At 38.6% G+C, this 22,315-nt stretch overlaps 2 protein-coding genes across 4 annotated transcripts in view; one reads left to right on the forward strand and one right to left on the reverse strand.

The window, feature by feature from the left end:
• Positions 1-22,315, reverse strand: part of Cpsf160 (cleavage and polyadenylation specificity factor subunit 1) — a 277,975-nt gene that overhangs the window by 231,557 nt on the left and 24,103 nt on the right. For both annotated transcript variants that reach the window (XM_067151119.2, XM_067151118.2), the window contains exons 5-7: positions 19,372-19,553; positions 13,477-13,645; positions 1,160-1,266 (exon numbers count right to left, since the gene is read on the reverse strand). In XM_067151119.2, coding sequence (XP_067007220.1) covers positions 1,160-1,266; positions 13,477-13,645; positions 19,372-19,553 — 458 coding nt within the window. The remainder of the gene's footprint in view (positions 1-1,159; positions 1,267-13,476; positions 13,646-19,371; positions 19,554-22,315) is intronic.
• The window catches only part of LOC136877253 (uncharacterized), a 285,454-nt gene that overhangs the window by 141,815 nt on the left and 121,324 nt on the right, over positions 1-22,315 (forward strand). The window lies entirely within an intron of this gene.

Genomic DNA, 22,315 nt, shown 5'->3' on the forward strand with positions numbered 1-22,315 from the left:
GATGGTGGGAAGACCAAGAACCTATTGGATGTACAGAGTAAAGATGGACTCTGCAGATAAGGAAAGGACACTAGAGAACTTCATTAATAACATAACCTATCTCAATACGAGAGAATGGAAAATACTAGCCAATAGCACCCAGGAAACTGGAACTGTGAAATGATGATGATTATTGTTAAACAAGGAGTTCAATTTTAAAATATAAACATTCAGGCAAACAAATTTATGGCAATCAGGAAATCACTGACACTTATCACCCTGGATGGAATCGCCACTGAAATGGTGTCCGATTTCAAATACCCGGGATGCTGGATATCACAAGAATGTGTTCTGGATTTAGAAATAAAAACCAGCATTGCAACTGCAACAATTGCATTTCTGAAATGAAAACATCTTTTGCAAAATTCAGACCACTGATTCGAAACTTGTTGGTGTGCCGTGAAGTGTTACGAGTTACCAGAGCTGCTTTATAGTGTTGAGGGATGGGTACTAAAGACTTTGTCAATGTGAACCCACTGCACATCTTTGAAATGCGGATGTACCCCACAACGCTGAAGATCCAATGGGTAGGCCACATTACCAATGAGTAAATCATGTGATGTTTTAACTTTCGCAAAGCAAAAGAAAGGAGCCTATTTCAGTCGCATCTTCCAAAATGACAAAAAAGATCATCATACAACTGTTCGCAGAAGGCAGGACAGATGAGACACATGAACATTGTTCGAGAAGATTATCCTGGATGTGGAACCTCCAAAAATACATCGACATCGACGATACAGCAAATTCTGACACAGAAAATTAAAAGTAGGAAAACTTATTCCATGATGATTGCCAACCTTCTCCGAGAAGGCAATGAGAAGAATAAGATAAATGCCCTTAATTAGATAGATAAACTACTGGTGTGTGGCCTCCGAAGAGTCCTGGTGCAGGTCTTTTGAGTTGACGCCGTATAGACGACCTGCGCATCCATGGTGAAGATGACACACATACCCAGCCCTCGAGCCATTGGAATGAACTAATGGAAGTTAAAATCCCCAACCCGGCCGGAAATCGAACCCGTGATACCCTGGACCAAAGGGTAGCCAACATTACATAGAGAACATTATACTAATACAAGATAACATATTATTTAAATATTTAAGGAATAAACTTTCCAGACCTCAAACACATATGAAGCAATCTGCACAGAAGTTTGAGTCTCACTCCCATAAACCTCTAGTTCATCAAGATCTCTGATGTCCGCCACATCTGAAGCCATCCAATCACCTGAAACAGGAAACAACTTTTAAAAGCAGAACAATGAGCTCTGTTAAAGCAAGAACACTTTTTTTAAACATATTTTTTGCACGGCAATGTAATATTCTTACACTAATTTACAAGAAAATTCAAGAAAACGCTACCTTGCCTCGATTTCTACACTCCGGATCGCTGTTTCCACACACCATCGCCTGCCGCCTTTACACATCTGAACACAGCTCTTCATCTCAGCTGTTTGTTAGGTGATTCTGACGTAATTTTGACGTAACCTTCTCGAACAAACTGTATTCTCGATATGTTCTTGTCCTTTCTCACCCAACCACTCCACCTGGAATTCAGTCTGCTATCGACATCGGTGTGGTGGAGGAACCTATGCTCGTCGCATGTTTTACACGCTCTTGTTTAACTCCAGACCACCTGGACTTAACCAACGAGATCTTGGGTGAGCAAAGTGGCATTTTAAGTTGTTTATTTTGGGAATTAGTTCCCACAGCCCTTCAGGCTATATTTTGGAGCATTACTTTGGCCATGTTTATCAATCTCTCCGGCCATGAACTGTTTGCGAGTGCGCAGTGTTCAATTTCTAAATTTTTTAAATAATATCTGAACTTCGCCAGTACCAGTATGTAACAAACTTTAAGGTCATTTATCTACGGCTATTAACTTTAACATCTTTGAATTAGTCTTCATGTTTTCTACAAACATTTTCATAAAGTGTTGCGCTGGACAATTCCTCCTGTCATGCACCTGGTCTTGCTTCCCTCCTTCAGTTAGCGTTCTGTGTCTTGTTAGATTATTTCAGATCTGTGTGTCATTGCATTTGTCTTCTTTGTAAGGCGATCTTGTAATTTAAACTTCAAATGCTGTGTTTCTGGGTTATATCACGTTTTTTTTTTTTTTTCAATATTGTAAATGTGTCTTGAAATCCTCATTGAAAACACTTGTTGTTGTTACTTCATTTGATAAAGTCGGTGATCTTTGTTTACTTACTGTTAAACTTTTCTCGGTTGTTAATTCATGCCCTCCCCCTTCTTTTGCATAATGTCGTTTCTTCAAATTTTAAAATATATGTTCTAACATAAATGTTGCACCTGAGACTATTCTTTACTTATTTATTACTAGCTGATGTACCCATGCTTTGCTACGGGATTCTCAGAAAGACTGACTTTGTGGTTTTCCTAACTGAAGTCAACATAGGTCATTACAAAAACGTCAGAAGGACTGTAGCAATTAAAAGCAATGTTATCATATAAAACACTCGATCAAATGAAAAACCACACATTTCCTCACTTTTAACGAGCAGTACTATGGTATGTATAGACAAGAAAAGTGTTCCACCGATCAATACTTATTTATTGTGAATGAATTATTACACTAGTACCGGTTTTGGCCTTTCATGGCCATCATCAGCTAGTACATAACATTTATAGTCATTAGACAAAATTACAAAGATGTTACGTTAAACCATCCGGATGTCTAATGAAGAATGGAAGTAAAATATATTGCAGTATTCTTATGTTAAAATATTTGTGATTAAAGGTGGTGGTGATGGTTACAATAAGCTAAAATCTATTGAGTGTACATGGATATGAGTACATTAAACACATTAAAACATATAGGCCACAGTATAAAACACTTGAAAAATATAACACGTTAAAACATAGTATATATTTTAAAAACGTATATTAAAATTTGAGTTCATGTTGTGTAGCATTCATTCTTCAATCTTCTTGTGGTTCTTGTGCTAATTTAGTTGTATTAGGTGATCATCGAGAATGTTCTATGGCTGATATACTTTATATTGATGTGTTGTAAGAACTCTTGTCATTAAAATTTTTTGAAAATTGAGTACTGTGCAATTCAACTATTGATGTACTCCAGTATGTTTTATATATACTGCGAGGCAGGGTTTGGTTTTGGAGCAGTTGGTGGCGACACCTCTCTTGTCTATGCACGGTATGTGGTTGTTATTATTGTTGTTGTGGAGGTTTTGTACCGATATGTTTGGAGACTTGCTGTGTTCTGCTACGAGTACATCTGGGGCTCATGTTAGCTGTGGGGAGGGATGTAAGTGGAGGGGAAGGAGGAGTGACTATTGTGAAGGTAGGGGCGGGGTTAGGCTTGTGATTCGTCGGTTTGTTAGGACGTGTGTTTACTATTTTGAGATAGTCATTCTTTATTGCAGGAATGGCTTTATCAAAAATGATGCTGGTTTTCTCTGTAATGTCGTTAATGTTATGATTGGGGTTAGCGTATTGGTCCAGAGAAATATAGAAATCTTTGGTTATGTTGAGCAGGGGGCCCTTAGAGTTTATGTTTAATATCGTCATGTCATTATTGATGTCTGTGAAACTATGCTTAGATTCTTCTACATGTTGACCTATTGATGAAAAATGGTTGTGTTTTACTGCATTTATGTGTTCATTGTAGCGGATGGTGAAGTTTCTGCCTGTACGTCCAATATAACTTGTGTCACAGTTGTTACATTTGATACAGTAGACACCTGATTGGTTGTATTTATTATTATTATTATTATTATTATTATTATTATTATTATTATTATTGACTGTTTTGGTGTTGTGTATAGTGTTGGTGCTGTTGTGTGTGGTTTTGAATGCTATTTTCAGGTTGTGCTTCTTAAAAATATTAGTTATAGTATATATATTGGTGTTGTTGAAGGTAAATAGGACATAATCTTTTTTGGGTTTGGCTGTTTTAATTAATTTAGTTTTAGGTTGGGATTTTATTTTGTGAATGATTTTGTTGACCATTTCTTTGCTGTATCCATTTTGTTTGGCTATATCGTGGATTAATTTTAATTCATTATTTTGATCTTCTATTGTCATTGGGATATTAAAAGCTCTATATATCATGCTATAATAGGTTGCTCTTTTGTGTGTGTTAGGAAAACTAAACCTCAAAGATGTTGTATCATGTGTTCGAAGCACAGCAAAAAGAACACATCAGAATACTGCTGCTAGGAATGTGACATGGGTCTCTGTCACGAGGAGTGCTTCGAACTCGATCACACCAAACTACTCTGATAATGTGAAACATGTACATAGTTTTATCATGAGAAATACCAAATTTCATGAATATCGGGCTACTCATTTACTTGTAAAAGCATTTTAAATGAATCAATGTCTTACATTTGCGTGTAGTTGAAATCTCCTCCGGCCGCAGAGTAAGAAGCTCTTTAAATGGTTGCACAGCTGACATATTAATAAGTAACAAACTAACAAGATGCATAATAATGATGTCTTGCGTAAGACCATCACTGACATATGGGAGAAAGAACAACTACCAGAAGACTGGAAGATAGCTTTAATCCTTCCTGTACATAAGAAAGGAAATATTAAATACAGCCAAAACTGGTCATAAAGAGGGAACGTGCTAAAAAAAAAAATGAAAAGCAATTTTGCAGTTGAATTTAACGTTAGATCTGAACATAAAAATAATTACGATAAAAACAAAGAACCAAGTGCTTACAATTATAATTAATGAAATAAATAAAGAATAATACATTTTAAGAACACCAACATAGTAAAACTTCAAGGAAAAAGTTCTTAGAAACGCGAACTATACACGTCGCTTAAAATTATGTTTAAAGTTGTCACTGGAAAGTCCAATATCTGGGTGATTTTCACACGTTTCAAGTGTGGTTTAGCATCCACTTTCACAATAAACTTTTAAATTTTTCATCATCTGTAAACTGTCTAGCTTTCTTCTTCTCCATAACTTAATGTCCTGCAAACCACTATGCGTACTATGTGTAAGTACAGTAGGCCTAATAAATTTATATACTGTAAAGTGCGGTAACTTCGGCCACTGATGAATAGCAACACTTAATTTCTCCTGCGTCCTATACCTGCCTCCTGCCCCAGAATTCGATTCTCCATTCCAGTGGTTTATGGGGTCAAAATGTAAGTACGTCTGGTAAATGATCAACACAATTTGATGCATTTTATTCAAATAGGTTTTTCGGGGATGTTTTGTGATAAAAGTTGTCCTCTTCCGGGGCAACTTCGGCCATCCCAAGATCATACAGGAAAACATTACTCAGCCGCGCGTATTGTAATTACAATCCTGTTTACTTCAGGAACGCTTTGGAAGAGATAAAAGCACAATAACAATGAACGGGGAAATTTATACCAGCAGGGAGGGGAACGACTATTTCCCTTTTCAATGATAAATAGATGGATATCAGTTGACATGGACGATACACGTAAGAACTTGATTGACGGCCCAGATATTTTCTAATTTAGAAGACAGTATATTATGAGGACAGTCTACAAGACGGTTTCTCTTCCGACCTAATTTTCTCTCCATAGAATTGGGCTTTATGATTTTCGTACCTTTTATTTATTATCTTATGTACCAATACAAATATTTATGCAATGTAACATGTAATTTGTAATATCATACAATGCTTGTACCCTTAGGCTAAATACAGTGAAACCTCGATTATCCGTTCCCTGAAACTACGTTTCCCCGTAATATCCGTTCAAATTACGTGATCCCGCAAGTATCCCACTTAAAACCTGTATTAAAAATCCCGCGTTATCTGTTCCTCGAAGAAACGATTTCCCGCATCAACCGCCCAGAAATTTCAGTCCCAACAACGCTAAATCCTTGATCAAGCATTTTTCAAGATTTCGAGAATGGACAGCAGGAATTGAATTTGCGAGTCTAGTGTATTTTAATTTCGTCGGATATCTTGCGCGATCATACTTAAGGAACATTCTGTACCAGGCTAACAATGATGGCTTCCACCAACTTGCGCTTTGTTAAGAGCTTTCTGTTGAATGTTTCGTTCAGTTGGCTGTGTTACTAGCTGGTGAAAACCAACAATTTACGCAGTAGAGTTTCGGTTTGCTTACACAGTACGGTATAGAAATGGCACAACCTGTAAAGCATGTGAAAACCCTGCCAGAAAAACTTCAGATTAAAGAGGAAGTTGAAAGAAATCCAACAGAAAAAAAAGTTGACATCGCGAAAAGTTTAGGCTTACCTGGTTCGACACAATACAATAATAGGGAAAAAACAAGAGATATGTGAACAAATAAAAAAAATGTGGATCCTCCGCAAAGAATAGAAAAACGGGGAAGGAATCGAGATATTCCAAAATGGAAGCAGTTCTCTTTTCTTGGTATCAGCAAGCTCAGGCGTCAAGAATTCCTGTGGATGGTAACATTTTGCGTCTAAAAGCTCGAAGCATCGCTGCAAGAATCGGTGTCAAAAATATTTCCGATTCGAATGGATGGATTTCCCGGTTTAAGGAGCGTCCCGGGCTGGTGTATAAAAAGCTCGCCGGCGAGAGTGCTGCAGTTGACGGTTCGGCTGTGGAAGATTGGGGGAAAAACCTCCCTGAGCTGCTTGAAGGATACGAACCGAAGAACATCTATAATGCAGATGAAACAGGCCTATTTTTCAACTGTTTACCGGATCGCACGCTGGCTCTTAAAGGAGAATCTTGTCATGGAAGCAAAAATGCGAAGGACCGCATAACTGTTTTGTTGTGCTGTAACAGTGACGGGTCAGACAAACGTATCCCTATTGTTATAGGCAAAGCAGCGAAACCGAGATGCTTTAAGAACGTGAAGAAGTTGCCAGTGCGATACTATGTGAACAGTAAAGCTTGGATGACCACAGACATTTTTTTTTATTTTCTTCATGGACTGGATGCTTCTATGGGTGATCAAGCGAGAAAAATAGTTTTGTTTGTAGATAACTGTGCCGCCCACCTGCAGGAACTTTCTTTCTTACGAAATGTGAAAGTTATTTTCTATCCCCCGAACTGTACCAGTGTCCTTCAGCCTCTGGATGCAGGGATGATAAAGTGCTTTAAAGGGTACTACTGCAAGCAGCTGGTGCAAAGGGCTGTGTGTATGTTGGACGACGGGAAAGAAGTGAAGACGAAGTTCAGTATTCTACAGGCAATCCACTTTGTTCTGTCAGTATGGTTCCACGTTTCGTCCTCCACCATTCAAAATTGTTTTCATAAATGTAGCTTTGGCAAAAGCAGAGAGACAAACGACACCAACACCGGCAGCGAAGAACAACTTATCAGTGAGGGCTGGGAGAAGCTCGCGCCGAGAGATGTTAACTTTGAGACGTACGCTGCAGTTGATAGTGAGCTCGCCACTTGTGGTGTAAAGAGCATAGAACAGCTGTGTGATGATGCTACTGCCACAGCCAGTGCAAGCGCCGTGCATGAGATCGCGTGCGAGGGGGAAGAAGAAGATGAAATTGAACCCCTGCCAACGTTTGCAGAAGCATTAGCCACCTTCAACAAAATTCGCGACTATATTACTGCATATGACACAGACAGCAGCGAACTACAGAACGTTTTAAATACTGAAGGGGCACTGTACGGTGTTAAGGCACGACAAAACAAAAAACAGCTGACGATTAAAGACTTCTTCACTACAAAGTGACTACCTACACTGTATTCAGTGACTGAAGAAATGACAATTTAAGTGTTTTGTGTGTGTGTTGTGTGTACAGTACGTAACCTATATGTGTGCAATGTGACACTTTATTTTTGTGAGTGCGAGTCTGTTTCATTAAATCTTCTGGGATTTAATGTATTTGGTATCATTTTTGTATTTGTGCATTGGGATTAGCTTACTTGATTATGTGTTGGACCTGTTACAACCTATGCTTATTTACGTGTTTTCAGCGATCTTTCTTAACTATAATACCACAGGTCAGTTCATGTGAACTGCACCAGTATTTATGAATATCATGCAAGCAACATTTCTTGCCTGTTTATTGGTCAAAAAAATCATTAATGGAAAATACCAAGGCCTAAAACATGGGCGAACTCAATGTTAAATTTCGTGCCGTAAGTTCATAATACAACACGAAAACATTTACTGATAAACAAGTTACATTGGGTTTTTTTTTTTAGGTTATTAAAACAAAGTCTTCTAATTTACATGAGACTGTCGTCAGATAACGATTACTGTAAATAACTGTACCTGTTCCAGTTAGATTTCTTCAACGTAAAAAACAGAGGTAGCTACCATAGACGTTTTTAAGTCGTCAATTAAGTGACTGGATTATAATGTTGTTTTCCTGATAGGCATAATTACTCTGATACACTCTCCTTGCAGCAACAGTGAAACTGGTGTCTCAGAAGTAGTTTCAAATTTCTTAGATATCAATATAATTATGATAACTTATTTAGTAGAATATTTTTTGATGAGCTTGACCGATGAAAGTTGCTGGCCTAAAAGATGTTTTCACGGGAGAGTAACGATGTTTCTCAGTAAAACTGAATTTAAAATATAAAATTTTTTAACTAATGTATTTAATGCTAGCGTTTTTGTACAAATAAAATGATATACAGAAGTCCGTTATAGTGAGAATTCACAACAGCGGAAAATTTACTTGCTATAACGGATTGTCGTTATATCCGATTTTTGTATAAAATTCGGAAAAACCCCCATACACATTAAAATCGGTATGAAACGGCAATCAGTTTGTTCAAAACTTGCATTTCCGCGGATGATATCCACACTACGACTTACTTGTTTGTTATTTTTCGAAATCCGATACTACTTGAAAATGTATGTTTAATTTCATTCTGAAAAAGAAATACAGTTTCGCATTTCTCCGAATCCAGGACGAACTCCACTTTTTCCTTCAAAATTTTTAATCATGCTACAAAGTGCGTTGTAAAATCATATGAGTGCCTTTGTTATACAGTACGCATTTTTATACCATTTTCAGACGCTGAACATCGGTTTTCCTTACGCTGCATTTTTTGCGGGAGCACAATTATTCTTTATTTCCGCGGGTTTAATGACCATTAACTTAAAGTTAGCATCATAATACCGAAGAGAACCCGTTGAAAATTTGCCGGAAATACCTATTCCATGCGTCTCTACAATACGCCTATCCGTCAGGAAAATATTCTTGCCGTCTATAAGAATTTTACGGTATTTGTACTCAGCGTCAGATATAACCGGCTACCGCTACACGCACGTCTCGCTTGGTGCGTTTGGCCAACTTCAGCGGATAGCTAGGCCTAACCACGGACGCTGACGGTCAACGAACGAGTTTATTGCGCCACGGTATGGCCTTTCTGCAATTGCGTTTTTTGTGCACATACCTCACAATTTCATTTTCGACTGAATGCATTTTTTGTATCTTTGTCTTTGCACTGACACCAAATACTGACTTAGTTAGGCCTACGCCATATTTTCTTGCGGCTGCACAATTATTCTATATTTCCGAGTGTTTAATAACCATTACCGGTAACTTACAATTGGCATAATATCGACGAGAACCCGTTCACAATTTGCCGGCAATACCCGTTCCATGTTTCTTTACGATTATCCATCACGAAAATATTCTTGCTGTCTATAAAACTTAATTTTACTATCAGGTACAGTAGACGCGTTACAACTCTGCCACTGAGTAGCCGTAGCCTTTCTACGAATTCGAAGGCTCGCATGTTTTTATGCCATTCTGCAGATTTGAGAAACGTTTTTGTAGAGGCTAATAGAATGTCATTCTCTCTTCACTATTTCCCGAGATCCAGTGACGTTACACACAGGCACTGTACAACCGGTTGTCACGGCTAGCGATGTATAATAAAGAGGCGGTCGCTTGTTTTCAACGAATTTTGTATGTGCGTGCGGGGATGAAAAGAAGCAACGTGGATACCGTGAGGGTTGCCAGTGGTATTCATTACTGTTAGGCTGCGAATGCAAGATGACGCTTGATTTTTTGCATGGGATTCTGAGGAAGAAAACGTTGTCTTGGATTCGGAGAAACACGGTATCACTCCAGAGTTTTCTTCTTCAAATGGCATCACCAAACCTAACCGTATATGTGTCAGGAAAACACATTTGATACGCATGAAGAGCAATGAGTTATCCTCGCTAAAAATTTACATGTGAATAGCCTTTCCGAAATTTAACTAGACGCGAGAAAATATGAACTATCCTCTGAAATCAGTGATGTACTCTGCCATATCTTGAGCTGTATCACATTCTTACTTAATTTCAGTATATAACATTAAAATTAAGAGATCGTTTACTTCAGCCGTCATTTTTAACGAGTTAACAACTGCTATTGGCCACGTTATTTACGCATTTACTACGAAAACTAGTTATTCTCTTTCATTAGAATTTTCTTTAGAGAATAGCAGTCGTTTAGTATTACTGATTGACTAGAACATTGCATTCAAATATCGACGAGAGAGCTCGCAAATGCACATAATGAGAAAACTATACCGTACCATAGATGATGGATCGCATTTTGTGGCAAAAGTTTTGGTTTCCTTATTCAAACAGCGTCATTTATCCTAACTTAACCCTACTATACATATGATGAAAACATACTTTAAGCGCCACTATAGAAATTATAAACCTTCTGGCTATAAATTTACATGATAATAACCTTTCCGTAATTTAACCAGACGCGAGAAAATATAAACTAACCTGTGAAATCAATTATGCACCCTGCCATATCTCGAGGTGTATCTCATTTTTACTTAACTGCAGTATTAAGCATTAAAATTAAGCAATCATTTAGTCAGCCTTAATTTTTAATGAGTTAAGAACTGTTATCGGACATGTTATTTACGCATTTATTAAGAAAATATGTTCTCTTCCATTTCAAATTTTCTTTACGGAACAGCAGTCGACGGGTATTACTAATAGACTCCAGACATCGCCTTTGAATGTCGACGAGAGAACTCGCTAGTGGACATAGCGAGGAAACGATGCGAAAATAATCGATTGCATGCATCATAATGGCTGGGGTGCATAAATATCGATAACGGAAAAAATCGTGCGCGCTTAATCGCTCGTAATAACGGATGCGTCAGTGATAGGGCTCTCGCTGTAAGCGAAGGATAATACACAGTTTAACATAGGAATTTTGAAGGGACATGAAAATACTGTCGGTATAACGGAGTTCTCGTTATAAGCAGTACTCGCTATAGCGGACTTCTACTGTATATTTAATTACTGTGAAGTACAGTCAAACTGCTGACGGTTTTAATTTGTTCCCAGATTTTCCGTTTTCCCGTATCGTACGTTTTTTTTGCGAGGTCCCTCCAAAAACGGAGAATCGAGGTTTTACTGTAAAATAATAGTTTCATCTTTGGGGAAAATGTGATCACTATACATCTGTTTCACCACAAATCGTGTTTGTGTTTGTTGATCATGGGCATTCTGCAGGTTTTTAAAAAGCATTCACGGTGGCCAAAGTAACACTACATCGAAGAAAACTTCATTTCTTGAGTTATTTTTATGGCAGCCGAAGTTACCCCAAAACATGAGGTAACTCCGGTCACTCTTTCGATAATCATAATTCATTACTGAATAACAATTAGAATTATGTTTATATTTCATAATGAAGAACAAACATGGCAGAACTTATATTTTTCAGAAAATTACAGGGAATATTTCACATTTTAATTAAAATGTACCAGAAAGTGGCCAAAGTTAACCCCCCCCCCCCCAGTTTTACGGTACATTGTTACACCATTCACTTATGAATGTAAAAGTAAGCATCAACATGTCAGCTGTATATGTAAGTGCAGTAGGCCTAATTTATGTACATAAGTCACTGAGGCCTCTTTCAGACGGCACAGGAGTAAAACGCGTCCGTGTGTATGCACGGGTGCACCCGCTTCCGCTGACTCATAGATACACAACTGGCCGAGTGGTGCAAAACTCCCCGCACTTTCCAGCGGATCATTTTCAACACTATTTTCAGTGTGGTAATAAATATGGACCATCATAGTCTTCGTTTACACTTAAGAAAGTACAAAAATAGATCAGGCATGCTGTGTCCTTCACATTTCGTTAGAGAAGAAGAGTACTCTTTCAATAAAGGGTCTAAATGATATCACGCTTTCCCAAACACGAGACCAATGGTATTTCCGACACTAAAATTATTCAGTTCTCATTGTCTATTTTGGGTTCCATAATGACCGCTGTACATCACACAGGAAAAGAAAAAGGCACACGGATAACTTTTAAATTGAAAATGAGAAATAAATACTGTATGTCAAATGGGTGAGAGCAGGCCTACTTTTGTTTATCGTCTAAATCCATTTCTACTTTCCTATAGTTACACTATTGGGTTCTGTACTGATGTCACAAGCATGGTCAATCCGTTGTGTACAATAACATGCATAAAAACTAATGTCCAATAACAAGTAACTGTGGGTGTGGGACCGCGACTCACCACGGACTGCCCGCTCAAATATTTCTCCGGCACGCTGTTACTCTCCGCCTCCGCATCATCTGAAAGATCCTATTTGAACAATCAATTCTTAGTTTAAGCCTAGGCGGACCGGCGCCTAAGCGCAGAAGCAGGTCGTACCCAAGCCGTCAGAAAAAAGCCTTCCGAACTTAAAATGAATTACCAACACATTAGACGCAAAGATAATAAGACTGGCTTGGGACTGACACCCCCTGCAAGTGAAGGCCGACACGCAACCGCACTCCGCAGCCGTGAAATTAAGTTCTCTACCAAATCCTTACCCAGGCCAGTTGTCGCCGGCCTGTTGTGCATGCAACATGGCCGCAAGTGCTAATTTAAATTGCTTATGGTGGAAGTCTCGAACGTAATAAAGAGTGGCGTAAATGTGTTATTCAGTTTTCTTTAGCATGTATTTAATAGGACACATTCTGGGACTTCAGAATAATGGCGTAATAACTACAATCTAATTAAATATAACAAAAGTCAAGGACAAAAAATTCTGGGAGAAGAAACGATGAAAGTTGTTTCCTGCAGTCCAAAATAGACCAAAATCAGACAAAGAGAAAAATAAAAATATTAAGCACGTTTGATGGCAACATCTCTTCCTTTTTTAACCACCCCTTGATATTTGGGCAGTGGTATATGCAACAAGTTTTTATACGTTAAGTCTTGTACTGCACAAACTATCATTAGACATCCTCGAATTTAAAGGATATGCTATGCTCAAGAATATGGTTTTGAATGCAAATATCCATTCTCAAAAGGTTTTGAATGCATTACATTCAATTCTGCCCATCACTAACCACAGGCCACAAAATTCATTGAAAAAGTAATCATCAAAACTCAAGAAATTTTGGTTTATTCGTGAACATGAGCTCAGCTGTGAAGGGCATTGAGATACTTGCTGCAGAAGCCAGAAGGCTGCAGTACAGGAATCTACAGAAACCAGAGCAGTAGCTAGTCAACATCATAATAAAAGCACCTCACCTAAAGTATCCAGCCTCTTCTTCTTTGCAGGTTGCTGGTCAGTCTTGGGAGCATATGTCTTCTCTTCCAGAGTAAATACTGTTGACTGTTCCTTCTCTGTGAACCTAAGCAACAATGAGTTGCCGAGTCTTGAGCCGAGAAAGAGATAGTTGTCTTCACAGATGCACGTCTGGAATAAAATAACAATAATATAAATACACTATAATAGGAGATTTATCAATCATAGCGGTAAATAGTACGTTATTTCTCAGTATAGAGAACAGTGAGATGGGATGATAACAAGAGGTGACAAAGTAGGGAAAGGAATTATATATATATACTAGCACGATACCCCTGTTTCGCTACGGTATTACCTATACTGAAATTTATAATAGGTAGGTCAGTCAGGACATGTTATTTTATATACAGTATATAGATTGGGGGTCAGAACCTTGAAACAGTGGAGAGCTTCAAGTGCTTATGAAGTTAACTAATGCAAAATGCAACCTGAGTACAGAGATTAGCACAAAAAGGTGCAGCAACAGATAAATGCACTCTACCAGAATATACCGTATTTCCTGGCATAATCGTCGCACTTTTTATACCAAAATTTAGAAAAAAGTTGTAGGGTGTGACCATTATACAAAGAATTTTTAATACCAGTATTTGTATTACTCAAAAAATTTATTTATAACTAAATTGTATTTGATACAAAATTAAGATGCACGTAACACTCGCGTTTATACATCAAAATAATTAAAATAGTCTAAAACAAAATTCATAATTATTTGCAACAATTCGGCGAACGTTTTTTCCAACCTGAAAATAAAAATGAACGTATTAAGTTCATTGTCATTAATTTGAGTATTAAAGTTAAAATATTACACTTGCAAAAAATTATTGCTTTGTTGTGAAATACAGACTTACCAGTACACAATTTATTCCAAATCTTCTGTTTTGCTATCGCAGATTTCGGTATCTGATGCGCCATCCTCGCCGCTGTTAATACCATTATCAGATTCTTTGTTTCCTTGCCACACTGCGTCATCTTTGGATCCGTCTAATGCATTCGAAATTCCAGTCCTTTTGAAACTCTTGGAGACTAGTTCAGGTGGTATAAGATCCCAACTCTTCATCACCCACGAGCATAACAAGTCCAAGCGTGGACGCCTGATATTTCCAGCGGGTGTCAATTGCTGATCGCCGCTCATCATCCACTCGTAAAATCGACGTAGGTGGTCTTCAAAGGGTTTATTAATACATACGTCCAGTGGCTGCAAAGCAGATGTTAGGCCACCAGGAATGACTATCTGCCGTGTCTTATTTTTACTGAGAAGTTGCTTCACATCGTTCACGAGTTGACCTCGGAAACTATCAAAAACAAAGAGCTGGTTGTTTTAGTAGTGCACCGGGTCTTCTATCCCACACAGTTTTAACCCAGTCCAGCATGAGTTCTACGTCTATCCAACCCTTTGGTTGCATTTCGTACATGAATTCCACAGGGAAACTCTATATTCTTAGGCATCGTTTTCCTCCTGAAAATGATGTAAGGTGGCAACTTTCTTGCGTCAGCTGTAATGGCTAGCATTGCCGTCCATCGCAACTTCTCACTACTAATCGTTTTCATTAATACACTCCGTGATCCTTTTAGCGCAATAGTGCTGTTGCGAGGCATATCAAAAAAGATTGGAGTCTGATCGGCATTACCGATTTGAGAAAGCAAGTACGGAGTTTCCTTGCGGAAACATACGACAAATCGGTGAAAATTTACAATCTTGTCCGTGTAATCAGCAGGCAACTTTTGGCTTAGTGTTGTTCTCCTTCGCACTGACAGACTGTGTCGTCGCATGAACCCCTTAATCCACCCACGACTCGCCTTAAACTGAGTTATGTTGTATTTGCGCGCTACCTTCCGTCCCTTAATTTGCAAAATTTTGTATGATACACTGCAGCCATTGCTACGTATTTCATTGACGTACATAAACACTTCTTCATCAATTATAGGAAACTTCCCTGTTTTAAGACCTCTAAACGCGCATCTAGCTTGTTTTTTAATTTCTGCCAGTCACGCACCAACTTTTCACTTACTGAAAATTTTCTTTCTGCAGCTCTGTTCCCGTGCTGTTCAGTGAAGGCAATGACGCTTACAAACATTCACTTTTTCAATTTATTTTAAACATACGGTAATTAGGTTAATATTTCTTCCCAGTTATTGATGATTTTACATTACATTACTGACGAGTTTATAAAATAAAACTTTAATACCATTGGATAATAATTATCTTGACTGCTTGGGTAAAAGTTTTCATCCCATGCCTGGACACTTATGACGTAGTAGTAAGATAAGAGTCTAGCGATGACAACTGAGACATCGTAAATAATTCGGCTGACCGTGAGCTGAATAATTCCATGGAAATCTGCGTTATCGTCTTGGATTACCTTTCGTGCGCAATAACGCAGAAGCCGGCCCCATGGTGTAGGGGTAGCGTGCCTGCCTCTTACACGGAGGTCCCGGGTTCAATTCACGGCCAGATTAGGAAATTTTACCTGTATCTGAGGGCTGGTTCGAGGTCCACTCAACCTACGTGATTACAACTGAGGAGCTATCTGACGGTGAGATGGCGGCCCCCGTCTAGAGAGCCAAAAATAACGGCCGTGAGGATTCGTCATGCTAACCACATGACACCTCCTAATCTGCAGGCCTTCGGGCTGAGCAGCGGTCACAAGGTCCTTCGTGACTGTTGCGCCGGGAGGGCGGGTAGTTGTAATAACACAGAATTCTATCAGACCTTTTGTCTACTAGAAGAAAAGTGTGTGTTGGTACCGGTATTTCCTGGCGACATTGCCATTAAGCGATAACTTACAACCTTACGTATTTCAAATGAGAACTCATAATATGTAGGTAGTGAATAAATTGTACACTGTCTCGCAACCACGTTGTCAAACTACCGATAGCCTACCGGTAAGCAATGCGTCGTACATATACCGGTATTATTTATTTATACGTTGTGCAACCATCTCGCAAATGTGACTGTGTTGCCAAATTGCCCATAAACCATACACGTATTTAAATTGCGCATTCATGTGCAACTTACATTGCAGTTCCATTTACCTTTTAACCAGATTGGTGAACAAAATTTGGACGTGCGACGATTATGCGATTAAATGTTTAAAGTCCGACTTTTGTATTGAAAATAAAGGATGTGGCGATTACGTGGTGGCGACGATCATGCCGGGATATACGGTAAGTAAAGAGGAGGTACCACGGAAATGTAAGAAAGGGATGTACAAAATATTTTATACACTACAGCTTCACAAAGGAACAGGTAAACTCACTCAATTCTCTAATAAGAGACAAATCTCAGTCAATATTTCCTCCAGGACCTCGAATGAATTGTCAGAACACGTTTTTTAAAAAGGCCATACGTTTGATTCCCTTGATCCTTTGGGATAAGCAAGTTCCATTAAGATCAAAATTAATACTCTACAGGAGCTTCTTTGTACCAGTTACCACATACAGTCTAGAAACCTCCATCCCAACCAACAGAAATATCAGCAAACTACAAGCAGTGGAAATGAAATTCTTAGGAACTGTTCCATCCCTAATACAGAAACAGAAAAACTGAGAGTGATTACCTTAGGTAATAACAGTAGGCCTACACTAATATTTGCTTAAAACAGGTACATCTTCTTCAAAACATAAGCATGAAAGTAACAGATCTGTCTTCATTAACCCTTTCCGGGTCACGGCATATAATATATAGTGTGCTCGTGGGAAGTGCTACAGCAGTTACGGCGCAATATATTGCGTGTCGAACATCCGAGCATCATAACTTCACTTCTCTTTGACTTTCAGCAATGACTGAAAAAATTTGTTGCATCTGCCATCTATCGGCTACATTACGGAAGCTTCCGCTAATTTGTATTCTCTTTGGGAGCACTGTTAACTTTAATTTTTCATGTGAATGTCTACCACACTTGCGAGTCATGGCTGCTCGCAGGCATGCGGAAGTTATGAAAGGTGATGAAAAAGTGTTTGAAATATTAATGAATGATGAAAGCAAGGGTTCAGATTTGTGTGAAAGTGATTTAGAAAGTGTTGACGATATTGTACCTGAAGTTTCAACAGTTGACGATAAAGGTGTACATGACAGTGATGAAGAACTACAACCAGCTACCACGAAGAGGCAAAAACAAAATGTATCAACTGATCACCAGGTCTGGGAAAAAGAAACAGGTAATAATAAATTTTTACCTACTGATTTCGGCTATAAGCCTAATCTAGCCAGAATCCAGGATCAATCTTTGACTGAAAACTCTCTAGAAGTAGACATTTTTCAAAAGACCTTTTTCGCATACCTTAGTGGAAAAAATAGTCATAGAAACGAACTTGTATCACGCGCAATACGTAGAGAATAATTTGGTCGTTTCTCCCACATTCCAAGCGTCAAAATGGACTGATGTTACTGTACTGTCGAAGAAATGTATTTATTTTTAGCAATAAGTATGCTAATGAGTCATGTAAACAAACATAGCTTCGAAGAATATTAGTCCACCGATCCTATCATTCACACTCCTGCATTTTCACAGTTTATGTCCTGTAATCTGTATAAAGCAATAAAGCAATCCTTCATTTCAATGACAACAACTTCCAACCTCAAGGCGACAGACTATACAAAATCCGGCCTATTAATGAGGACTTGAAACAAATTTTCCCTGCCATATTTCAGCCTTTTTGAGATTTGCATTGACGAAAGTCTAGTTCTGTTCAAAGGACACTTAGCGTTCAAGCAATACATTCCCTCAAAAAGAAGTAGATTGGGTGTGAAATTATTTGTACTTTGTGACTGTGAGACTGGATACATTTTAGATATTATTGTATATACTGAAGCCACTACAGAACTTGGAAGAACCACAGATAGGGTTTTCTGCTTCTGTTGTCCTTACTCTCATGAAACCATATCTCCATCAGGGACATACACTTTATATTGACAATTTTTACACCAGTCCAAAACTTCTAGAAGTTCTGCATGCCTGTGGAACAGTGAGGAAAAACTGAAGGGGAATGCCAGGGTCCACTACTAAACTACAAAGAGGTAGAAAAGAGTCATACCTCAAATCATCTTGATGTCAAATGGATGGATAGAAGGGAAGTAAACATGCTCACAACTGCTCATACTAGTGGAATGGTTGATACAGACAAGACTGAAAGAGCCACAGGACAATGGAGAATTATCCCAGTTTCTGTTCAGGATTACAACCAGAAAATGGGACCAGTTGATAGATCTGACTAAATTATTATGGGTGTGCAGCCATCACGAAAATCCATAAAATGGTATAAAAAGCTATTCACCACCTGTTGGAGATTTGTAATTCTGAACAGCTTCATTTTGGAAAGGGTTTTGAGAGGACTAAAAAGACCTCATAAGAAGTTCAGAATGGAAGTCATCAGATCATTAGCAGAGAATGCTCCTCCAAGAGCCACACGACCTACTGGAGGCCGACCTTCAAAGGGTGATACACCTGCAAGGTTAACCCAGCGACATTTCCTTTCTGTTATTCCCCCAAACCAACCAGGAGGGAAACCACCATCCAGAGTGTGCCATGTTTGTGCACACACTGCAAGAAGAGAGAAGAAGACCAGGAGGACAATTTACCAGTGCAAGGACTGCAATAAAACTCTGTGCCCAGCCCCATGCTTTGAGGAAAATCATATACACAAAAAAACTTTTAAGCAGGTAAATTGTGTGATACTGTTGTTTTTCATTTCATTCATCTGTATTTTAACCATTTTTGTGAAAATAATGTCCCATGAGTGTGTTTTGCTATTTATAGAGAGGTTTATTTATGGGCCTGTAAAAACCTAAATTGTGGGGTATGTGAGAAACCTAATCTTGAAAGGGTTAAAATACTTACACAGGTAGTGAGAACGCTAGCAGCTGCTTTCTCAAAATGAAAACTGCGCACACTTCTCATACTGTCAGCATACAGAGTAAGCACATAGAGTTCTCCTCCCTTCAAGGAGATCACCAGCCTATCATATGAGATGAATGATGCCTGAGCACCTTCTAAACTCATTTTCACTCCATCTTGGACCTCTAAAATAAGACAAGAAAAAACTAAGTTATTAACAGCTCATAAAATACACTGCCTGACAAAAAAACAGAAGCATCCAAAAGAAATGGTCGGATGTCGATGTAAATTCGTACACATACACACCATCAGCGGTTACGTAAATGATTAAGAGTTGCAATTCCCTGTGACAGAACAGCCACCAAAGTACATTAGTGCTGTTCATGTTTAGTGGTGTTATCAGGCCTGGCAGGATATATAATGGGCATGAACAGCGTCATGTGTTGAATGATCGCTATGAAGAACACGGAGGTGTCATGTACTCGTGTGAGACAGTGTTATAAGCACCCGACAGAGTTTGAAAGGGGTCTCATTGTGGGTCTCCCATTTCACCGGCTGGTTGAATTGTGCAATATCCAGATTTGTGGGGCATTCGGATGGGATAGTGGCCTGATGTTGGAGTGCATGGGATGTGAGGGCAGGCATACTCGTCATCAAGGTTCCAAATAACAACTCTCATCATTGTTCCGTATTGAACATGACACTAGGCATAGAATCTCAAGGATAATTTAATAAATCCACCTATTCAATACTTTCCACGTTTAATGTGGTTTGAATCTAAATGAATTTATGTAGACTTATCAGGTCAGGTACATGTTTCACCCATTATTTGGGCATCTTCAGCCTGTAGATAACCTTTAGGTCAAGGTTTGGGACCTTTTTAACCATATACAGTATAGTATACAAACGTTAATAATCTATTAAGACTAATATGCCAGGATAATAATTTTTAAAATGTGAACAAAACATAACTGTGGGAAACAAATTAATGGTGTTCTAACACAATTAAAAGTTGTCGTCAGTCCTGTTCTATCTAACTTAAACATATGTCAAAAACTTCCTCTATCATAAGTCTTGGGTAAAGAGGATATTACAAACTGGGGTTCATTTGACCCACCTATAGCCTATCATTTCATGTTCTTGACGTACCGTAACTAATGTCAGAATGTGTTGTCAACCACATGTGGAGATTTAGAACTGATTGTTAGTTGTAGGCTGGTCAAGATTGTTGTGAATGAAAATATAAATTTAAATTAATGGTGTTTTTTTACACAGTTAAAACTTGTCAGTCCTATTCTATTTAACTTAAAAATATGTTCAAAACTAAAATGGTTCTTCTTCCTCTAACATAAGTGTGTTTGATGTGGTTGACAACACATTTCAACATTAGTTACGTCAAGAACATGAAAATGAAATATGTGGGTCAAATAAGCCCCAGTATCAAAATCCTCTTTTCTCAAGGAACTACAAACCTCCCACATTCCCTTCCATGTGTTCTGAGGCACACTGACTGAACCTTCCATAAACCGCCTCAGTTTTTCACACTCCCCGACATTTCAAGTTAACGGCAGCAGACGGGACATCGACAGCGTATTCTTAGAGATTCTTAGAACCTATTCATACGCCTATATCTCCCCTGCATTCGTACTAGTTGTCATGGCCACGGCCGTAGTTTCTGGCTGTTTCGCAAGTACCGTATGCACAAGCCAATAATTAGTTTATTTTCCTGCTTTAATCCTCTTCATGCTAAAGGTAATGAAGAAAAGAAAAGCAGGTTTGAAGTTGCAGAAATGAGTGCATAGGAAAGTATTGGGGTATTACGTGCGAGTGATAAAGGCGCAGTAGCAACTCTAGCACATCTAAATGTAAACAGTTTCTTTCCCCACGAGAATTTTATTCCATGTCTCCTCATCCTTGTGCTACGTTCTAATAATGCGATGTAATAACTACGAGTGACACGATAATCCAATGTTTAGCTCGTATAAAGGTAAAAATAAAAATAACTTTCAATTTTATGCCAACACATGGTATCGCAATGCCTCTAAGTGCGTGTGTCAGGCCCCTCTGACCAACACCCAGCTGGTTATCAACATTCGTTCAACTTCGTAGACGATCGGGAACTTTCAGCCGGCTGTTTGGCGGCATAATATGTATCAGCTGGCAAGTCGGCTGCATTCTCTTTGGTCGGCTGTTTCCTGCATAGAGTCGGGATGTTTCTTTGTTTTGTAATAGTTTATTCACCTAACTAATAATGGACACGGAAAATCTTATCACTTTAGTTCCAAAACGTAATTTCCTCTACGAGACCCATAAGCATTATTGCAACAACAACGTAAGAAAGAATGTCTGGAAGGAAATAAGCAAGGGAATGAAAAACCAAACAGGTTAGAACATTCAATTTTGTGGTAGATTAGGCCTATACGGTACTTTATTTCGCAATTATTGTTGACCTTATTTCAAATCATATTATCATGTTGGAGTCCATATACAGTACGGTATATCAGTACAATAATTGACATGGCTTGGAATGTACAGTATTTACCGTGAACAATTTTGTAAGTGGCATTCCCTACGGTTGTCGTTCATGTATTCCTAACAAACAGTACGGTAATGCATAAGAAGCTGCTGTGTTGTGGACAAATACATTTTTCGGTTTTTAATTAATGTTGATGCCACCTCGATTAATGACTTCACCCTGTCGCGGCACGCAACTTACTGCATTAATGTTTTATCAAACCATCGCTGCGTGCTTTGTGTTTCCCGCGTAGAATCCCATTCGATTCTATTCTGCTTGTTGTAAACGGCTGAGTGGAAATTACGACTGATGGGTTTGATTCGATTCCACAAGGTGAGAGTGAGCATCTGGTTCAAATTGCACGGGGACTGGAGGGTTCTAACCATGAGCTGCTTTGAGCAGACATTTTCTATCTCAAGGGGCTCTAAAATT

The sequence above is a fragment of the Anabrus simplex genome, chromosome 7 (assembly GCF_040414725.1).
Source record: "Anabrus simplex isolate iqAnaSimp1 chromosome 7, ASM4041472v1, whole genome shotgun sequence".
Lineage (NCBI taxonomy): Eukaryota > Metazoa > Arthropoda > Insecta > Orthoptera > Tettigoniidae > Anabrus > Anabrus simplex.